The 19,376-nt window shown below is 44.7% G+C and overlaps 1 protein-coding gene across 1 annotated transcript in view; it reads right to left on the reverse strand.

Moving 5' to 3' along the window:
- Positions 1-985: 985 nt before the first annotated feature.
- ZNF423 (zinc finger protein 423) overlaps positions 986-19,376 on the reverse strand; it is a 162,587-nt gene continuing 144,196 nt past the window's right edge. The window contains exon 5 of the mRNA XM_036753103.1: positions 986-1,704. Within this exon, the coding sequence (XP_036608998.1) occupies positions 1,675-1,704 (30 nt within the window). The 3' untranslated portion in view covers positions 986-1,674. The remainder of the gene's footprint in view (positions 1,705-19,376) is intronic.

A 19,376-nucleotide genomic window follows, 5' to 3' on the forward strand; every position in this document is an offset into this window, starting at 1 on the left:
GTGATTTCACCACGGCAGGGATCTCATAGCTTCTCATTTGTAACTTGGAGAATTGCTGGGAACATCAAATAATTAAGACTTGCCCCAGATCACACAGCCAGAACGGGGACCCAAATGTTCCTGACTCAAAGGCAGTCCTATCACTAAGCCATATTGCGTCCTAATAGTAGGAATATTTGCAAGAATAATGACAGTGAAAGAACTAATTCTACGTATGGGTATATATCCTGCTAAGTAATTTCATTTCTACCATAGAGGGAAGAATAAAAAGGCTTCATGGTCTGGAGGCAGAGCGATCCTTTCAGGCCAGCAAGTCCCTCTGTGGACAGTCACCTCCTTTCAGGACCACATCTTCATCCGTAGGTTTCTCTGCGCTCTGTGCTGAATGTGGAATGAAGAAGATCTACATGGTGGGGTTTAGACAATTACTAGCTGTGTGACCTCGGCTAAGTTCCTTCTCTCCGGGTCTGTTTCCTCACATATTAAAATAAAGGGGTTGACCTGCCCTCGATGAGGCTTCAGGTCCCTTTCAGCTGTAAATCCTAGAATAATAAATGCTTGTGGACTGATTGATTGCTCCTTGGCAACAGGGCTTAAATATTGGCCTGGAGCCTGTGACAGCCATCTGAGCTTGGCCTGAATAGGGTACACATGGTCATTCACCACCAGGGGGACAGAGAGCTGGCTCACAGCATAGGGAGAGGTGTTTTTTGTTGCCCTGTTCAGTTTTCAGTCAGGTTTTATGGGTTATGAACATTCTCCATCCACCCACCCCATCGCTGGCCCCACCCTTGGGAAACCAATACCATTGTCATTTTCTTCTCCCCAAATAGACACACACACACACACACACACACACACACACACACACACACAAATACTCATACACACAAACACACACACACACACACACACACACACACACACACACAGGTGCAGAAAACATTATGTGCAGATCAAGACGCGGATTCAAACACCCAGACACTAATTGCATGTATTCCCTTTATTGAACTGTACTAGTTATTGCAATCAGATTAAGTCACATTTAAAAAGCAGACCATCCAGTTGCACTGAAACCGATTATATTCATTACATAGTTTTAATCACTGTCCGGTGAACTGGCAAATCCAATCAAAGCATTAGTCTTTAATTAAAAAATTAAAAAGGAATATTCAGACGATAGCCAAGCAATCACATCACAATGCACAATTACCTAGGATTGCAATTTAAAAGGAGTTTAACAAAGCAACAAAAAAAAAAAGAAAAGAAAGAAAGAAAGAAAAGAAAAAAAAACAGAAAAAAAATCACACCTAACCTTTTTTCATTTTTTTTAGGGGTGGGGGGGGAAACTATCAATATAATACAGTAAGCAACGAAGGACAACAGCACCAAAAAGCGATCTCTCTAACGCTAGAAACGTAGTCTGCCGCGGAAGCTCTCAAAGTATACTAGCTAAAGCGGGACAATAAAAAATACTGAGCATGGAATACTTTTAATCTCTTCCATTAATATTCATTTCCAGCTGCTTATAATAGCAGCGCCTCATGGCCAAATCATTAGAGTTTTACATCTGGGTTGCAAATGACACTTTGATTGGATGTAATGCTCAAATGGCCCTCCCCACTGTGTCTCCGTCAAGTCTTCTGCAGAGAGGAGTCCTGTAGTGCCAGAAGCTTACTGCGCGTGCTGGCTCAACGTGTGGTTCTGGAAACACGAGAAAAGGAGACACGCATGAGGGGCAGAATAATAGAAAGCATGTCCATACCCTCCTACTCAGTGCCATTTACGCGGAGCGCCGCATAAAAGCTTCTCAATTATTACCAAACAAAATGTAATAAAGAAAAAGGACTCGTAAGTAACGGCTGCCAATCCGGCACATTCGCTTTGTACTCAGAGATCTGTTAATGCTGGCACAGACCTGGGCGCCTTCTCTCTCTCTCTCTCTCTCTCTCTCTCTCTCTCTCTCTCTCTCTCTCTCTCTCTCTCTCTCTCTCTCTCTCTCTCTCTGTCTTTTTGAGACCAGTCAAGTACGACCATTGGGACATGAATACTCTGAGAGAAGGGGCGATGTCAGGCGAGGGAAGAAACATTAAAAGGACCCCCCCTTTTTCTCCTCCTTGGGAATTATCTTTGCTGTAACAATTAAGAGGAAAATAAATCTCTTATCACCTTGAGACCTCCCCGCCACATTTCCCTCTTTTTATTCTCCCGGTAGTGGCTCCGAGGGCTGGCAGGGAGAGGCACCAGATTGCGCCCCGCACTTCTCAATCCAAGAAACACTTCAGCGGTTGCAGCCGAGCTGTACCCACAGCACAGAAACCATTGACGTGTCACCCTGAAGGAAAAGCACTTTTTAAAGGATAGGAAGCCTTGGCTGTTGCTTGGGCTCTCTCCCCCATTGCTCTCCCCATTCTAGCGGGGCTGTAACCAGCACCTGCCACCCCAGAACCGCTTCAACTCGAGGAAGGAAGCATTACAATCCGGTCGGGCTGCTTTGTGCCAGAGAGAAATAAATCATGATGTAATTTAGAAGCCGGATTTTGGAGCCTCCAACCAAACAGTTTATACTTCCTGGGAGGTTACCTCCTCACCCAGCACTCAGAGGACAGCTCCATTGGGGGCAGGAGCATACCTTCTCATAGATCCTAACCAGGTCCTGTTTCGACTGATATGGTCAAAACTCAGAGATGAGTGGCCTAAACTGGCCCCACTGGTCTCCGAGAATGCAAGGCTCTCACAGTTCACAAAATGAAGGGGAAGTCGGTTTCACTTACTCCCTTGTTCTGAATGTGATCTAGTCCTTTAGCCTTTCGTAGATCACCCACTTGGAATCACTGAATTATCCTTGCTAAAAAGTCATCTGGTCCAACTCCTTTCATTTTATAGACGGGAACACCGAGGCCTGGGCAAAGACAGTTGGCTTCCCTAAGATCCCATAGCTTGGAAGTGGCATCCTCAAGATGCAAACTCAGGCCTTCTGACTATAAGGCCAGTTCTCTTTCCACTAATCCACATTATATTCCTTATAAAAAGTCCAGGTAAATGTTACAAATCTCACAGGAAAGCAGAAACAAGCAAAATGCTCCCAGTTCCAGAGGACTTAGCTGGGTTACCATAATGGTATCTGTCTAATGATAACTGTCTTGTGAAAATAGTTAACGCATGAATCTCCATTCATGGGCCAGGACACTCCAGGTAGCCCTGACCCCATTTAAAGCCCGGGTAGTTTCCAGATCATGCAGCACCACCAACTGACCACCAGGTGTCAGAAGTGGTGTTGAGTTCCTAAATCTTACTCCAAGTTCCCTGGCACAGCTGAAGACAGTTTGATCATAGGAACATCTGAGGCCAGACGGTCCACAAACCCCTCATTTCACAAATGAGGAAACTAAGACCCATGGAGTTTAAGGGACTTACCCAAGCTGACATTGGTACTAAGCACCTGTAGCTTTCAACCAACTACCAAGACTACACAAAGAGGAATATGCTTTATCTGGAAAACCCTCATTAGAACTTACTGTCTTGCATCCATTTGTCTTTTTAAAAATCTGATCACCCACGGTAGAATTTTAAAATGTGTCAGCTGGACGGGACCTTAAGGACTTAATAGTCTAACGGCTCATTTAACAGTGTTGGAAACGAAGGGCCAGAGGCGGAAGACCCCCTTGGTCGATTGGTGGCAAAGCTGGGGTTCTTAATGAGTGGGCCGGAGCTCAAGGAATTATTAGAATTGGTAGTTTTGAATCCCAGCTCCAACTCTAACTCAAGGGGCCTTGCACAATTCATCTCCATTCCCTAGATTTGAGTTTCTCCATCTAAAAAATAAGGAGGCTGGATTAGATGATCTTCAGTATCTCTTTCGGCTCTCAACACTACAGTCTTCCCTTTGGCCATATGCAGCCTCCAGTCCTCAAAAGGCAAAGATGGAATAATCATTGTACGTGCTTGATGGGCTAAACTGGATAATTATTTAGGAAGAAGACAGAAACATGCCTTTTCAATCTAGAACCTAAACTCATCTTGTGATGAACCAGAAGATTATAGGGGGATCTGGAAACTCAATTTCCTTTTTTACAATGGGAAAAAAACCTCCCATTTCCTCTTTGGCAGATAAGAAGACCCTGTAACTGACTGGTCAGCATTTCGAAACAAAAGGTATCTGAGGAGGGGAGGAAAAAAGTGATAAGAGGAGTAAAGTCACCAAACAGGATTGTTATTGGTAAATAACTTATTGGTCACACTGACAAACCGTTCCAATGTTATTAAAATGCTTGACCTCCTAAGATGGAAAATGGATTGAGGGTGGGTTGTTTTGTTTGGGGAAGAGGGGTGTGTGTGTGGGGGGGGGGGGGGGGGGGGCGGATCACTAGGGAAAGAAAGGTGAAAAAAATCCCAATCTACCCTTGGTCCTCTCCTTGTTCTCCAGCCTGTTTCCGGCTCAGTGTGATAATGACTACTCCAATCCCACTTTGTTAGGATTCTATTTTTAGGTTGTGCTGAATATGAGTAATAATAATAATGGCGAAGGAGCCACCAGTCTACCACGGTGGGATCAAAGCCTGGCCTCTCCATGCTAGAAGGGACCCACCCTCACTTAGGTGGTGTCATTTAGGAGATAATGCACCATCAGCACCAAATACAGGGCGCACACTCCACCGTCAGGGAGCATGATTTCAAACCTGTGTGGCGCTGGCATTGATTGCAAGAGGCAGGTCAATAAAGGAATGGTATGTGGCTCTAAATCTGATAATGAAGCTCTCGGAGTGAAGCCTCCCCCTCCCACAAGTACACTGGGCCCACAGCTGACAGAGACAGCGGATGCACTGGCGCCATTCTGGGTGAGCAGGAGCACGAAAGTGACCTCACCGGTCCCCCATTCTTCCCCCTTCTGGCTTCATCAACACATACATTGCCGGCTCAATCCCGCCTCCATACCTTTGCTCATGCTGTTCTCTCTGGCTGGAATTCTCTCCCTTCTTTGTCTATCTGACTCCTACCCATCCCTCGAAGCCTAGTTGAAGGCTCTAGAAAGTCTTTATTCACCATCCCAGCCCACAGAGCCAGGAACATTTGCTTTCTTCCTGTGGCACTGCATGTTTACATGCCAGTTTTTTAATGTTCCCTAAAATTGCCTCATTTGTGTCCATGTATTGCTTTTTCCCAATTAAACCAAGTATGGACCGTGCCTTTTGTCTTTTCTTGTATCCCCAAGGGGCCTGATAAAGGGCCGGGCACACAGTAGATACTCAATAAATGCTTTGTCTCTTGCCTTGCCAGCAGTGAGTTACATTCCCCAGTCTTGGGCAAGAATGAACAGTCCAGGCCATATTTTTCTGACAGAAGAGCTTAGAAGAGTCATCGTCCCTCACAAGAGACACAAATAAAACCCACCCCACAGGGGCTAGTCATGACCAGTCACAGATGCTGTCATTTCCTGAAAGCATGGGTCTTTCTGCTTCAGCACTTCCAGGGATCCATGATTTCAGAGGTGCTTAGCAGAGGGCCTCGATGACTTAGAGGACAGTCTTTGAGAGATATTGTGGTCAAAACAATTCCCCACACTGTAGCCAGCCTCGTCATGAGCCTCTTCACACTTTGAAAGACTGGTCCTCAGTCAACAGATACAGAGTCTGTCACCAAGCCTGCAGTGGAATGGATGCTTTCCAGTCTGATAAGAGCTGCCAGAGAGTGCGCCACACTGGTCTGGTCTCCACAAACCCGGTATCACCTCCACTCCACAGTGAGGGGCTTGAGGAGAGGATGAGCAGAGACAGAGCTGGCTATCTGGCTATCTATCTATCTATCCATCCATCCATCTACTTATCTGCGTGTATGCATGTATATGTATACATAAATATATATATGTGTGTCTGTGTGTATATGTACGGATGTATACACATGTATATTATGTGTCTATACACATACGTACATATATGTGAATGTGTGCGTATGTGTACAGACACATAATATACATGTATATATACGTGTGGGTATATGCACATGATGTGTCCATACACACATGTTCATATACATGCATACTCAGAGGAACTCATAAGGAGATTAGAGGTTATCAAGTTTTACTAGAATTTTACAAAAGAGAAAGATGAGATCCAAAGAAGGGGGGTGACTTGCCCAGGAGGACCTAACCTAGGGAGTAAGTAGCTGACAAAGTCAAGAGTCCCCTAGTCCTCAGAATCCAAAGATTGCTAACAAACTGCATCATGCAATTAACTTTCCCACTACAAATAGACATCGCTGGTATCTTCTTAATAATTAGTATTTCACAGGATTAGATAGTATTAAGGATAGAGGGGCATTTCTTAAGTCCTCTTCATTACCCCAATCTCATGAAATTAGTAGAAAGGAAATGATAAATTTCCTTTTATATAGTGCTTTTTTTTTTTTTAAAGCAGCTTTGGTTTCACTGATTAGAGAAAACTCCCAATGTGGAAATTTCCTCTACCAATGTAAATCCTGACGTGTTCTACAATTTATTGCTTGGGGCACCAGGAGGTTAGCTGAGTGACTTGCTCAGAGGTCATATATTCAGGATGTATCAGGACTGAACCTAAATCTTCTTGAGTCCTCTCAGGCATAGAGAGAGAAAGACAGAGAAAGAAAGAGGTGGAGGCAAAGGGGAGAGACAGAAAGAGACAAAGAGACAAAGACAAGTAGAAAGAGAGGGAGCGGGTGGGATGGAGATCAGTGATCTTAGGAGTAGCTTCCTGGAAAAGTGCCAGTACCGCCACACCATACGACACATACGACTTTGGCCAATAGATGGATGGCCTCTGAGACCCCATTCAGATTTATCATCTAGTACAACCCCCTCATTTTATAGATGGAGAAACTGAGTCCCTGAGGAGAGAAGGTGGGTAAACTGGAATTTGGTGCTTGGTGCTCTTCTCATAAATTCATTGGCCTGGAAGCAGCCATGGCTCTGCATTCAGAGACCCTGGATCCAAATCCTGAATCTGATACTTATGACCTATATGACTTTGGACAAGTCCCTTACCCAATCTGGTCTTCATTCCCTTTTAATGAAGGACTGGATGGACTCAGAGGCCCCTTCTAGATCTCCATCACAATCCGATGGATGTAGTCCTCACTTGCTGCCTTGGCATGGAAGTGAGCACCTTGGACTAAGCGCCGGGAGAAAGGGAGCAAAGGTAGATAGAGGCATCTTGTAAACTGGAACCTCTTCCCAGAGGTCAGAGAGATGGAAAGAGCAAGTGGGAGTCCCAAATTCCATTTACATTTGCTTCTTGCCGAGCTCCTAAGTGAGGCCAAGGACACTAAGTGAGAAGCAAAGACAAGGAGAAGACATGGTCTTTGCCTCTGTGGGGCTCTCAGGCTAGTTGGAGGAACAAGACTTACCCACAGAAGGAATATTTTAAAAAGACAGTGAAGCAGAGTGTCCTTTCATGTCAAAATTAGTGGGGAAGACCCTGTGTGCCCCCCAAATGAGTGCAGAACCATCTTTGCTAAAACTTAACAAGGCAAGAAAAGATCTTCCAGGCAGGCTCAGAGCTGGCATCGGCTCCTACGAAGGGTGGGAGTGGGGGGAGGGGGAGCGAAGGCACCAAAAGTGCCCCTTGTCACTGGGGCCTCCCGATTACCCAAACACCTGTGCTAAGTAACTCCACGCTGATCGGCTGAAAATTCACACAGTTCAATAACCCTAAAAGAAGCTGCAGCTCCTTTCCCCCACGGCTTTGGGATGCAGGATGAGGGATATAGAGGAACTTAATCAAGCCTTCTTAAAGGGCTCCTTCCACCCGGCATGGTTCTCACAAGGGCATTTTGGCTTAATGTCTATTTCTCTGTTTACGCCTGTGCTATATTTAGCCCTTTCAGAGAAGGAGGAAAATCGGTTTTTAAAGATGCTACCGACACCGAAACCGAACACTTCCTGGCCTCATAAAGGCCCCGGAGGGGAAAGAGGGGGTGGTGGTGGAGGGAGGCCCACTCTGAGGCTGGCATTCACGCTAGGGCTCTCCCTGCCTGCCAGCAAGTCACAGGTGTACGACAGAGGAGCAGGTGAATAAAATAAAACAGCAAAGGTGGGGAGGGGAGGGGGGGAGAGGATGATGGTTTGAGGCCATAATCCATCCGCTCGGTAGTGTAATTGTGCATCTGCTATGGATCGAGGTATTTGGTACAAGCCTGTTCTGGAGACAGACTGCCTAGGAAAGCCATGCTCATGCACCCCAGGACCATATGTTAGAGATGGGTGAAGGGGTGGCATGGGGAGGCTGGCAGACCACTCTGGATGCCAACAGAAGCCATGAGCATCCTAGGGAGGCAAGACCCCATCTGGGATTGAGAGAAGAGCCCAAGAAATTGCTCTTTTTTCCCCCTCTGCAGCCAAGACAAGAGGAGCCGTTCTCTTTGTCGTGCATTTGCTCAAAATACTTTCTGAGCGTCTACTCTGTGCTGAGGGGATACAAAGATAAATACAGGATGGTTCCTACTTGGAAGGAGCTCACAGGCTACTAGCTGCATTCTCTTCCCCTAGAGCAACCTGGAAGCTTAAAGCCAGAGGGGAGAGGAATGGGTTAGCCAACTCAGTAGTCACCTCTTCCAGGAAGCCCTCTCTGACTTAACCAACCCACTCAAGATGATCTCCATACATATATTCACTAGCATTATTACTTTTAGATTCTTCCAGAGGTTTTGTTTTGCTTATTTTGGACACATTTGCCTTATTCCTGCAGTTAAAGCTAGATGGTGCAGCAGATAGAGCACCAGGCTTGGCATCAGGAAGATCTGAATCCAAATCTGGCCTCAGATGCTTACTAGCAATGTGACCCTGGGCAAGTCATTTAAACCCAATTTGCCTCAGTTCCTCATAAAACAGGGGCACATCAGAGAAGGAAGTGGCAAAGCATTCTGGTATCTTTGCCAAGAAAACCCATCAGCGAAAGTCCATGGGGTCACGTAGAGTCAGACATAACTAAATGGTTGAACAACAACAAAGAGTAAACTCCCTGAAGTCAGAGACCCCCTCTCAAGGTGTTTAAGAAATATTAATTCAGTGAAAGAGTATATTGATGAAGACTGGTGAAATATTAATAATAATAATAATAATAACTAACAATCCTCTGAGGTTTGCAGAGACCCTTCCTCACAATAGTCCTGTGAAGGTAGGTAGTGTAAGTACAGAAAAGGAAACTGAAGTTAATAGTACAAGGTCACACAGCTAATAAGAACTGGGGCATGAACATGAATTATAATCTTCTGACTATAAAATGCTCGCTTTCTTTATCGATAACAGCTTGAAATCCTACTTTACTACCTATGTGACCTCAGACAAGTTTCTTCACCCGTAACATAAGGTGATTGGACTACACAGTGTCCAAAGCTCCATCCAACCCTGAATAGATGATTCTGAGTTCCCTCCCCTTCTTCTAAGTCCTGAACTACTTAGCTCTTGTCCACATAGCTCCCTCATAGTTTCTTAGGTTGTTAGGCCTTTTCCCTCTTCCCAACTATGCTACTGGGGCCTGGGCTAGGTGTTCTACTACTCTAGTCTCCTCCACAGTACTTGGTCCAGGGCTAGGCACAGTAGAAGAGGATGGAGGCATGCCCTACTGACTCTCTCTGGGCAGAGAAGACAAGGTGCTCCCAAGAACCACACAAGCAGTGAGGAAGGCTGAAAATGCTTGGAGGGGGTGAGAGGAGGGTTGGTAGAATATTTCTTCATGATGAGCTGACATGATGATGACGATGATGATCCATTAATCATTACATATATTTTTTTTTCCTCTCTCTGGGGACCACTTCACCAACTTGTCAAAAAGGCTTAAGAATTTCCTCACTGGCATTTTGACTTCTTCTCTAGAATCTCCTGATATTGTTGTTCTCCATCTTTGTTGTGCTTACATCCAATGTGTGTTCTAAGCACACCCACTGTTTCCTTCTCTCCAGGACAATATTAGGGAGGGACATTTCAAGATGGATAGTCTCAAAGTGGCCCCTACGGGGAAGGGAGTAGGGGAGGATTATGAGATCATAAATTTAGAGCTGGAATGGAACGTGGTGTTGTTCAGTCATTTCAGTCATGTCTGACTCTTCGGGATCCCATTTGGGGTTTTCTCGGCCGAAATACTGGAGGGGTTTGCCATTTCCTTCTCCAGCTCATTTGACAGATGAGGAAGCTGAAGCAAATAGGGTTAAGTGACTTGCCCAGGATCACACAGCTAGCAAGTATCTGAGGTCAGATTTGAACTCAGGTCTTCCTGTCTCCAGACCCAGTGCTCTACTCACTGTGCCACCTAGATGCCCCAGAATGGAACTTGTAAGTGATCTAAACCTACCATCTCATTTTACTGATGAGGCAAGTAATGCCTAGAGAGATTAAATGACTTGTCTGTAGAAGGTCACACAGGTAGTACATGGCCGATCAAGGATTTGAAACCAAGTCCTCTCACTCCAAATTCAGTGTTCTTTCTACAGGATCATCTCGCCTCAACATGCAAAGACCACTCCCTTCAAGATTCTTCCTGGGCTTAAAGGTGGAAGGGAAACTGAACTGTCACCAGAAGCTCTAAGCATATAAATTCATCTTACATGATTGCTAATTATACATGGCTCAGATGATGTCATACCCAATAGTCCCAAACCACTATGCTTGCTTGCCGTTCAAAGGTAGCACGCCTTGTAGGCAGGGGAACCCTTTCTTTTATTTCTTCTGTATCCTCCTGGAACATCTAGCACCTAGCATGGTATAGGACACATGTTAGGAGCTAAATGCATGTTATTTTGATGACTGTGGCCTTAAAAAAACATATCTTCTTCCTTGCTTAGACAGCAGTGGAGTCAGAAGACTCAGATTCAGATCCTGACTGCAACACTTAACTAGCTCTGTAACTGTGGCCAAATCATGGGATCATAGGATATCAAGCTGTAAATGACCTTAAGGATCACCTAGTCGAAAACTCTCCTTTTAAGATGCAAAAACTAAGGTCCCAAAGAAGAAAATACTCTTTTCACTGTATTATAGAGCTTCACCTCTGTTTCCTTATCTGTAGAGATAAGGATGTATTACCTAACTCATAGGCTTGTGAGGAAGTGTACTGGTGATCAAAATGGGCTCTTAGCCATTTATTCAAGCAAGTGCCCTTGAAGAGTTTGGCTTTTGTTTCCTTGATTAAATTAGGAGTCTTTGATGACCTCCTTGATTCAAGGGAAAGCCTAGTTTACATGGGTCTGAGTGACGTGTTTGTGACATCAGAGACCACATGGGTTTAAGTTGCATTTTTGTGACGATTTTAGGTCACGTGGGTGAGTCACAAGTGTGACTCACCTTTGACCCTGAACAAGATATATAAAACCAGAGGTTGGCTTTCTTTTTTCGGAGCTCTCAGCTACAGCAGGAGTGATGGGTGACTCTGGGCCAGCCGTTGTCAAGCTCCCGGCTGAACTCAGATGTTGGTAACTATGAATTGTATTTGGTCTGTTTACAAATGTATGTTTGTAATTTGTTTGGTAATTACTCTGAAGTTCACGGTGCTGGATATTCCCCCTGAACTAAGTGAATGATATTTGTATGCTGGATTAAAGTAAGATTGTTAATCCCTTGACGTTGCTTTCCTTAGTAAAGCAGATCAAAAGAACTTGGGCTTTCAGCATTCTGTAAGTTGGTTGTTGTTGGTTTTACACCCTCCACAGCAGCTGCTAGCCGGATTGTTGAAACAGGAAGGCATACTATAAACTATAAAGCACTATTTGAAAACATATAACACTTTAAAGTTTGTAAAACATTTTACATGCATTATCCGATCTGAGCCTCACAAGAAACTTATACTATTATTATTCTAATGTTATATGAGGAAAGTGAGGTAGGAAGTGTAAGTGACTTGCCCAGGGTCACAGAGCTAAGTGCCTAAGACAAGATCTAATTCCAAGCCATATACTCAATCTGCTTTGCTAGCAGCAACCTATGTATACATAAGAGTTACCATCATTGTCACAAGCCCTGTTTCAAGAAAGAGGCAAACTGCCACTCTGCATTTCTCTCTCTCTCTTCCCCTCCTCCCAGTTTCTATCTACATAGTCATCTAGTTCCACGAGTTTGAGAATTCTAGCTCCATCAACAAAGATCGGCTTTTTTTACCAGCTTGATTTTAATAAAGAGATCACTTTGGGCAAAATACATGGGCTGGGTCCTACCTCAGCCCCTGGGAGATGAGTATTCCCTGTTGGGGACCGGGGTTGGGGTGGAGGGAAACATATAACTTCAATAAGTGCCAGGCTAGCCCTAAGCTCGCGGTAAGGGATGACCAAAAGGGAGATGCTGTAAGAGGAAACCCAGAAAACCAGATGAAAAGGACATAAATGGAATATCACAACCACTGTCTTTCCTTCTCTCTTTCTCCTCCTCTTCTCCCTCCTTCCCTTCTTTCCCTTCTTCCTTCCTTCTTCCTCTCCCTCCTCGTTCTTTTGGGCTGTGAGTATGGGCTGCTCTGCTCCCTTTTCTGCTGTATGGTGCTGAGGAAAAAAGAAATCACCTGTGTCCCCCCTCCCCTTGTCATTTGTGTGGGCTTATTTTTAGAACAGTTTGACAATCGTCCAAGGGTCTAAGACGAACAGATGGCCTGTCTTAAAGCTTCATATGTTCACTAGTTTGCACTTCTGACAAACAGTAAACGTACTCGAGAGCGTGCTATAAACAGGGCTGAATGAATACTCAGAACACAATTTAGTGAATACACTTCATTAAAACTGAGAGTGATATCCATGGCTCGCTCTAAAAGCCAGGTGACATCCCTCCTCCCTGCCAGGGCAGCAGTGCTAAGCTGGCATATCTAGGGTTCCAATTCCTCTTCTCTCCACCCTTCATTCCCACCCCAAGAAAACACAGACTGTACTGATTTCGCTTCACTGGTATCTCACCGATCACTGAAGAGCTGGTTTGTGGGGTGGAAGTTGTTCCCCCCACTCACCCCTCTCAAAACAAGAGCCCATTGAGTTATCATGAAACCCACCAAAAAGATGTCAAGGCCAGCCTCCATTTGCCTTGGAAGAAGCCCTGAAAATGGTCTGCCTAGGCAGGAGGGAAGCAGTGTCTCCTTTGCATGAAGGGGAAAGCCTGTGTGAGGTTTTTCCCTTCACCTCCCAGACAACAAGCTAGGCTGTTGTCTGCCACTCTGGATCAGCGGGAAGTGAGTGTCACACCATGCTTGGCCAGGGAATCTGTCTTGTGTGAGTGACTCAATTAAATTCGGAACTCCCGAGCTTTTAGGAATCTCTATTTTGAGGAATGGCACATGGAAAAAAGAAAGAAAAGAGATGTGATGGGACAAATGTGGAGAATCCAGTGCGCTGGAGGGTCTCTGGCCATCTATTCTCTCACCTGCTCCACAGGGACATCAGCAAGCCTAGCATCAGACCAGGCATCCTAATCCTGGTTCCTCCATCAACTAAGCTGCATGATCTTTACTGAGAAGGACAGTGAGCTGACTCAGGAGGTGGTCAGTTCTCTCTCACTGGAGGTCTTCAAATGGTGGCTGGCATACTACCCTTGGTGGTATGCTCCATCACTTGTCAGAACAGAGCACGAAGTTCAAGGATCGGTCCATCTGTTACACTGAGGAACAATAGAATATAAGCTCCTCGAGGGGAAGGAAGGTTTCACTTTCAGCTTTGGTGCTTTTAAAATGTTTGCTGATCAACTGCTTGATCAGTCAATTCCGTTCCTGGGATAGACTTTTCTGAGTTGCTTCCAAAGACTTTCCCCAGTTCCATTCAAGGCTCATTCCCCTGAAATGGGTCAGGGTGACCCATCCTCCATTTGAAAGAAAACAATTTTTAAACTTCTTGGAATCTACCGAGACTGAGCCAGCATGGCAGACTTTTATCAGTCTCCCATTCAAGCTAGACAGAGGGAGTATCCCTCTCAGAGTTTAAGAAAGGCAGCACGGTATCATGAAAAGAGCAATGGAAAAGAGACCGTGAGTCCAATTCTCATTTCTGCCATCCAACCTCTGTGACCTTGGGCAAGTTATTTAACCTCAGTTTCCACATCTGTAAAAGGAAGAGGTTAGACTACATGGTGTCTGAGGTTCCTTCTAGCTCTGATGCTATTTATGATTCTATGAATCCCCTCTCTCAGAAGCCCACGTTCCCTTTTCTAAGTCCAGAATACAGAGGCCTGAGCTAGAGAAAGTCCAAAGCTGGCCTATCTATTGAGTGGGAAATATCTCATTCAGCTGGTCAGTATCCTCTCCATAAAAACACTAGATAAAATGTTGTTGTGAAAGGAAAAAAAGTGAAGCAAAGCCCAGGGGAGCCATGGTTCCCTACTGTGGTGCTTTGGAAATAAGACCCACCAGAGAATATATTATTAAGAGAGAACCAAAGTCTTCTATTAGAGAACCTACCCCGTAAACACACTCCGATTCACACAGTCACCCAACAAAACAAGGCAACTAATACTAGCTGCCCCAGGGGAACTCAGGCTCAGGGGAATTATACTCTAAAATGCAAATATCCCCACATCAGTATGTTTCCTTGCCCATGCCAAGGAGTGGAGGAAATAAAGGGAAGATGTTCTGTTTCATAGCAGCCTCGTAAAAAGAGGGCAGGGAATGGAACTGTTGTTGTCACAGTCAAATACAACAACGAAGTATTTTTAGGACTAGACAACCAAGATCCAAACCTCATCTTGCTTCCTCCCCACCACCAGCATCACTTCCATACGACTCTGTATCCTGGGAGAATGTTACTGTGGCTTCTCCGAAGAGATGGATCGCGTATCCGATCTTACCCTATACCAGAATCCTAACTAGAAACTCTTTCACCTAGGGCAAAAACAGTTTTGTGTTGTTGATGGTGGAGGGTATGTGTGAGGATAGGGTGGGGGTGAGAAGGTAGTTTGGGGGTTTTAGTATTAGTTCTTCTTTCGGATTGGGGAGTGAGAGGGCAGCCAGGGGCAGAGGACAGCCTGACCCCATATGGAAGAGCATGTAAAGTCAGGTTGACCCATCCCCTAGGGAGTTGGACCCAGATCCCCACAGAGATGAGCCCCTAGAAGCTGCAGACAGGAACAGCGAAAGACAAGAGAGCGGCATCTCGTTGTTTCACTTGGATTTAGGCACGGCAGTCTTCAGACAGACCATGACGAGGAAAAACTTCACCACTTCCTTGCAGGGAACCTTATTTCCCTGCTCCTCCCTGGAATATTGGCACTCTGGGATAATGTCCCAGTCATCATGCCCTAATCAGAACTCTAGACCTGACTCCGCCACTAACTAGCTGTGTGACCTCGAGCAAGCAGCAGAATGGGCTGTCTCAGAAGGTGGCAAGTTGTCTATTAGCGTAGGTAATCAGGTGGATCACATGGCTGCTTCTCAGCCAGGTCATAATAGGGAATGCCTAAATGGCTTGAATTAGAAAACCTTTGAACTCTCTCCAAGTGAGACTCTGTCATTTTAAAATCACTTACCTCAAGCTCGGTCTCCTGAATTGTCAAATGGACATTAACAATGCCAGCCCCCAACTTATGTAAATAATAACTAATATTTATGCAGCACTTGGACAGCTCTGCAAAGCACTCTACGTACAACGTCTCACTGGATCCCCAAAACTCTAAGGTGGATATTTATTATTCCCGTCTAGTAGATAAGGAGACTGAGGCTCTGAGAGGATGTGATGAGCCTCTGATCTCACAGCTAGTAATTGTCCAAAGCAAGACCTGAACCTAGCTAGGTCTTCTAGATTCCAAGTGTCGAACTCTATCCAGTTCACTATGGTGTGTCGACTTCACCACAGGCTTGCTGTGAGGATCCCCCAAACAATAGACGTGAAAGCAAGTTGAAAAGGAAAGTGTTGTGTCCATGTAAGGGATTATTATTATTATTTGCAGAGAGCTTCCTGGGCTCAGAACACCTCAGAAATTCTGTCATTGAGGACTGACTGTCTTATGCATAGACAGAACAATTGGCTGCTCACAACAGCATGATAAACTGCACTGGGAATTTTCCCCTTCCCAAAAACATTGCTCCATATTGGCCTGGCATGTTCATTTAAGTTCCCGCTATTAAAGTTACTCCTTAAGAGTGTTTTAAGAGAATTATATGCATTTTGATTGGACTAAGGAAGGCTGTCATATGGAAGGGTTAAATATACTTTCCGGTCTTTACACATCAGTTTCCCCATCTGCTAAAAAGAGGGAGTTGAATTAGACGACCTTCCTTCCGGTCCCTTACAATTCTAATAACTTATAAAACACTATCATATTCTAAGAGGAACATATGAGCTGGGATTAGTTTATCTGACTCAGTCTTCAACAGCCATTGTCACAGAGAGAAAACAGGGCCTGGCAGGAGAAAGGAAAGGTAAGATCAGACAAACAGAGGGTTGTCTGGGGTAAGCCAGGTGGGACCCTCAGTGGGGAACCTCAAAAGAGAGCAGTGGGCACTTGGAGTACAGGGAACGGGTAGGTAGGAGAGGTGGTGGAAGACGAAAAACCAACTTCACAGTTGTGTTGTGAGTTAATGTTGCTCCACAATGGGCAACATTTTGCCCTCAGCAAGAATTACTGGCCATCAACCCTTCCCCACTCTCTGGGACATCTATTCAGGCAGAGCTGCTTTCAGCAAACGTAAGGGGAACCAAGGAGCATGTTGGGCCCAGCACCTTCCCATTTTTCCCTCAATATTTAACGTGTTCTCCAAACTAGCTATGTCAAACCCGGGCTTTGTGACAAAAAACTAGGCCGTTGACCTCTTCCCTTCACCATTATGGAAAGCCTGGGCTGGCATCTTCCCTCAGCCAAAAACAGATGGATATGCCAGGGTCTAGTTCTTGTCTCTGCTTCTCCATGTGTGAAATGGGCCACAGACTCTTTTTCCCATGCTGTCTCTCTTCAATAACCATCCCTACAAATGGCTTTTTCCCAGAGACCTCTTAATCCATTCTCCAAAATGATTCATAGGAGAAATAAAGCACTGCCCTCCAACATCATAAATGGAAAAACTGTGACCTACAAAGAGGGAGGGAGGCATCTGACAATGAACTCAGGAAATCTAAGTCATTGGGTAAAAAGACTGTTAAAGGTCTTTATTACCCCCCTTTCAATTTGTAGGCTTCCAATTATACAAGTTAATACAATTCAATTCAACAGACATCTAACAATTACTATGTCTAAGACACTATACTATGGGTTAGAGATGTAAAAATGAAAAACACCACAGTCCCTGCCTTCAAGGACCTTACAGTCTAACAAGGGGTAAATAAAATGTCCAGAAAATAAAAGAAATATACAAGGTAGAGTGGCAAGGACAAAGAGCTCTAGGAAAATTTGAGGCAGGAACACTTTTCAGCTGGCAGGATCATAGAGGAGGAGAATTAAAGGAAGAATTCAGACTAGCAGAGAGGAGGAAGAGGAGGGATTGTGTTCCTGCCATGGCTGGTGGGGGGTGGGGGTAGGGAGTAGCCCGTACAAATACATGAGGGCACGAAAGCAAGATGAGATTGGGAAGAACTAGGCCAGTGTGAGGCAGCTCAGTGGGATGAGAGAGAAAATGCCAAACCTGGAATCAGGATAATCTGAATTGGAATCCTGCCTGGATAGTAGCTCTGTGACCCTAGGCAAATCACATAATCTCTCTCTGCCTCAGTTTACTCAACTGTAAAATGACAATTATCAGCACCTACTTCCCTTAAAGCAAAATGTAAATGTTGATTATTAAAGGTGAGTGTGTTGATAGACTTCTCACTTCCTATATATCCTTTACTTTCTCCCTACATCTAGAAGAATCAGAGCTAAAAACACTACCTCTCATTTAGAAAAGATCCTTTATCACCGAATCAACCACAAATCTTACCCACATAGACCTACGCACATACTGCAGCAGACCATACTCAGATGTGAAGTCTGGGCCCCAAATATTCAAATACTGAAGTTGCTCTGATCCACTGAGATACTCCTTGGGGTATCTGAGATTTCATTCTGATTTCTGAAATTGCTTCCAGACTCTTTCTGACCTTTGATTAGAGAATCCTGGAGTGTACTAACAGCTTCCTATTCAATTCAGAAAGCACTTACCAAGTTCCTACTATGTGCAAAGGATAGTGCAAGGTATCGAGTTATCCAAAACAATTCCCTATTTTTTTTGGAGGAGGTCCTCACAAGAGGCAGTGAGTAGCAGACCTGTCCTGACTGCCACAGGATAAATCAAACTTGAGCCGGCCAAAGCCAATGAAAGCTAGAACAATCATACACCTAGGGTCCCATCTCTTAAGTGTCCTTTACTAAGGCACAGTAGGAGGATCCTAGAATCATGCAGTACGGCCTCAAAGTTGGAAGGGATTCTGAATATATTATTTCATCCAAGAAAGCGGCCCTGACTAAACTATGATCATTTTCCGAGCTGAAAGGAAAGAGCCTCAGACGAGGAAGAAGTTCTAGGATTGTAGGATTCAAAGCTGGAAGGGATGTTTGAAATGGTTTAGTGTATGTACCCCACCCCTTCATTTTGTAAATGAGGAAATTGAAGCCTAGAGAAGAGAAATGACTAGTCTAAGGTCACACAGGTGGTAACAAGAATACTTACTGGGGGAGAAAAGCAACCCAGAAATGTTTGCTGCAATGCCAAATCCAGTAATCTTTCTAACATAACACACTTCCTCTTTTCCTAGTGCCTGACCAGAATCTGTCCCAGCCCTTACCCTCCCACACAAAACATATGCTGATTAGCTGCCCACTCCTAGCTCTGCCTCCTCTATCCTTTGTCCTTGCCCACCCTCTTGTTCTCAAATACTTCTGAAGAAAGAGGGGATTTGGCCGTGACTGTGGCCATGGCCAAGGGACTACTTAATGATTTTTGGCAGTTTCCCTCTACCAAACAAACGAATGGGAGCTAAACAAACTGATAAAGACCTTAGTAACCTCAATTTCCCCAGCTATAAAATGGGCAGATTGAACTAGATGAGCTAACATGCTCTGATCCTTTGATTCTCTAGGGTCGCAGCTACCTACTGTCTATCAACAGGGAAAGCTGGGATGACATATTTGACTCCTTAAGCAGAGATCCTGGGTAAGATGCAAATGCTAAGGTTTATCACTCAATCTACAAGCATTTTTTTAAAAAGCACCTTCTAGATGCCAAGTACTGTACATGGGAGACAGAAAGACAAAAGTGAAGTCATCCTTACCTTCAAGGAGCTTATGATCTATTTGGGAAAACTAAGGCTATACGAAATATGAACAAAACACAAGACGAATTTTTGTTGGCGGAGGGGTATTAGTAACTGACTGGGGGGAAGAGGAAAGGCTTCATGTATAAGGAGAAGCAAGAAAACAGTTTTGAGGGAAGAAGAGATTCTAACATGGTGCAGACTAGGAGGGAGTACCTGCCAGGTATGGGATG

This window comes from Trichosurus vulpecula, chromosome 3 (genome assembly GCF_011100635.1).
Source record: "Trichosurus vulpecula isolate mTriVul1 chromosome 3, mTriVul1.pri, whole genome shotgun sequence".
NCBI classification, from domain to species: Eukaryota; Metazoa; Chordata; class Mammalia; order Diprotodontia; family Phalangeridae; genus Trichosurus; species Trichosurus vulpecula.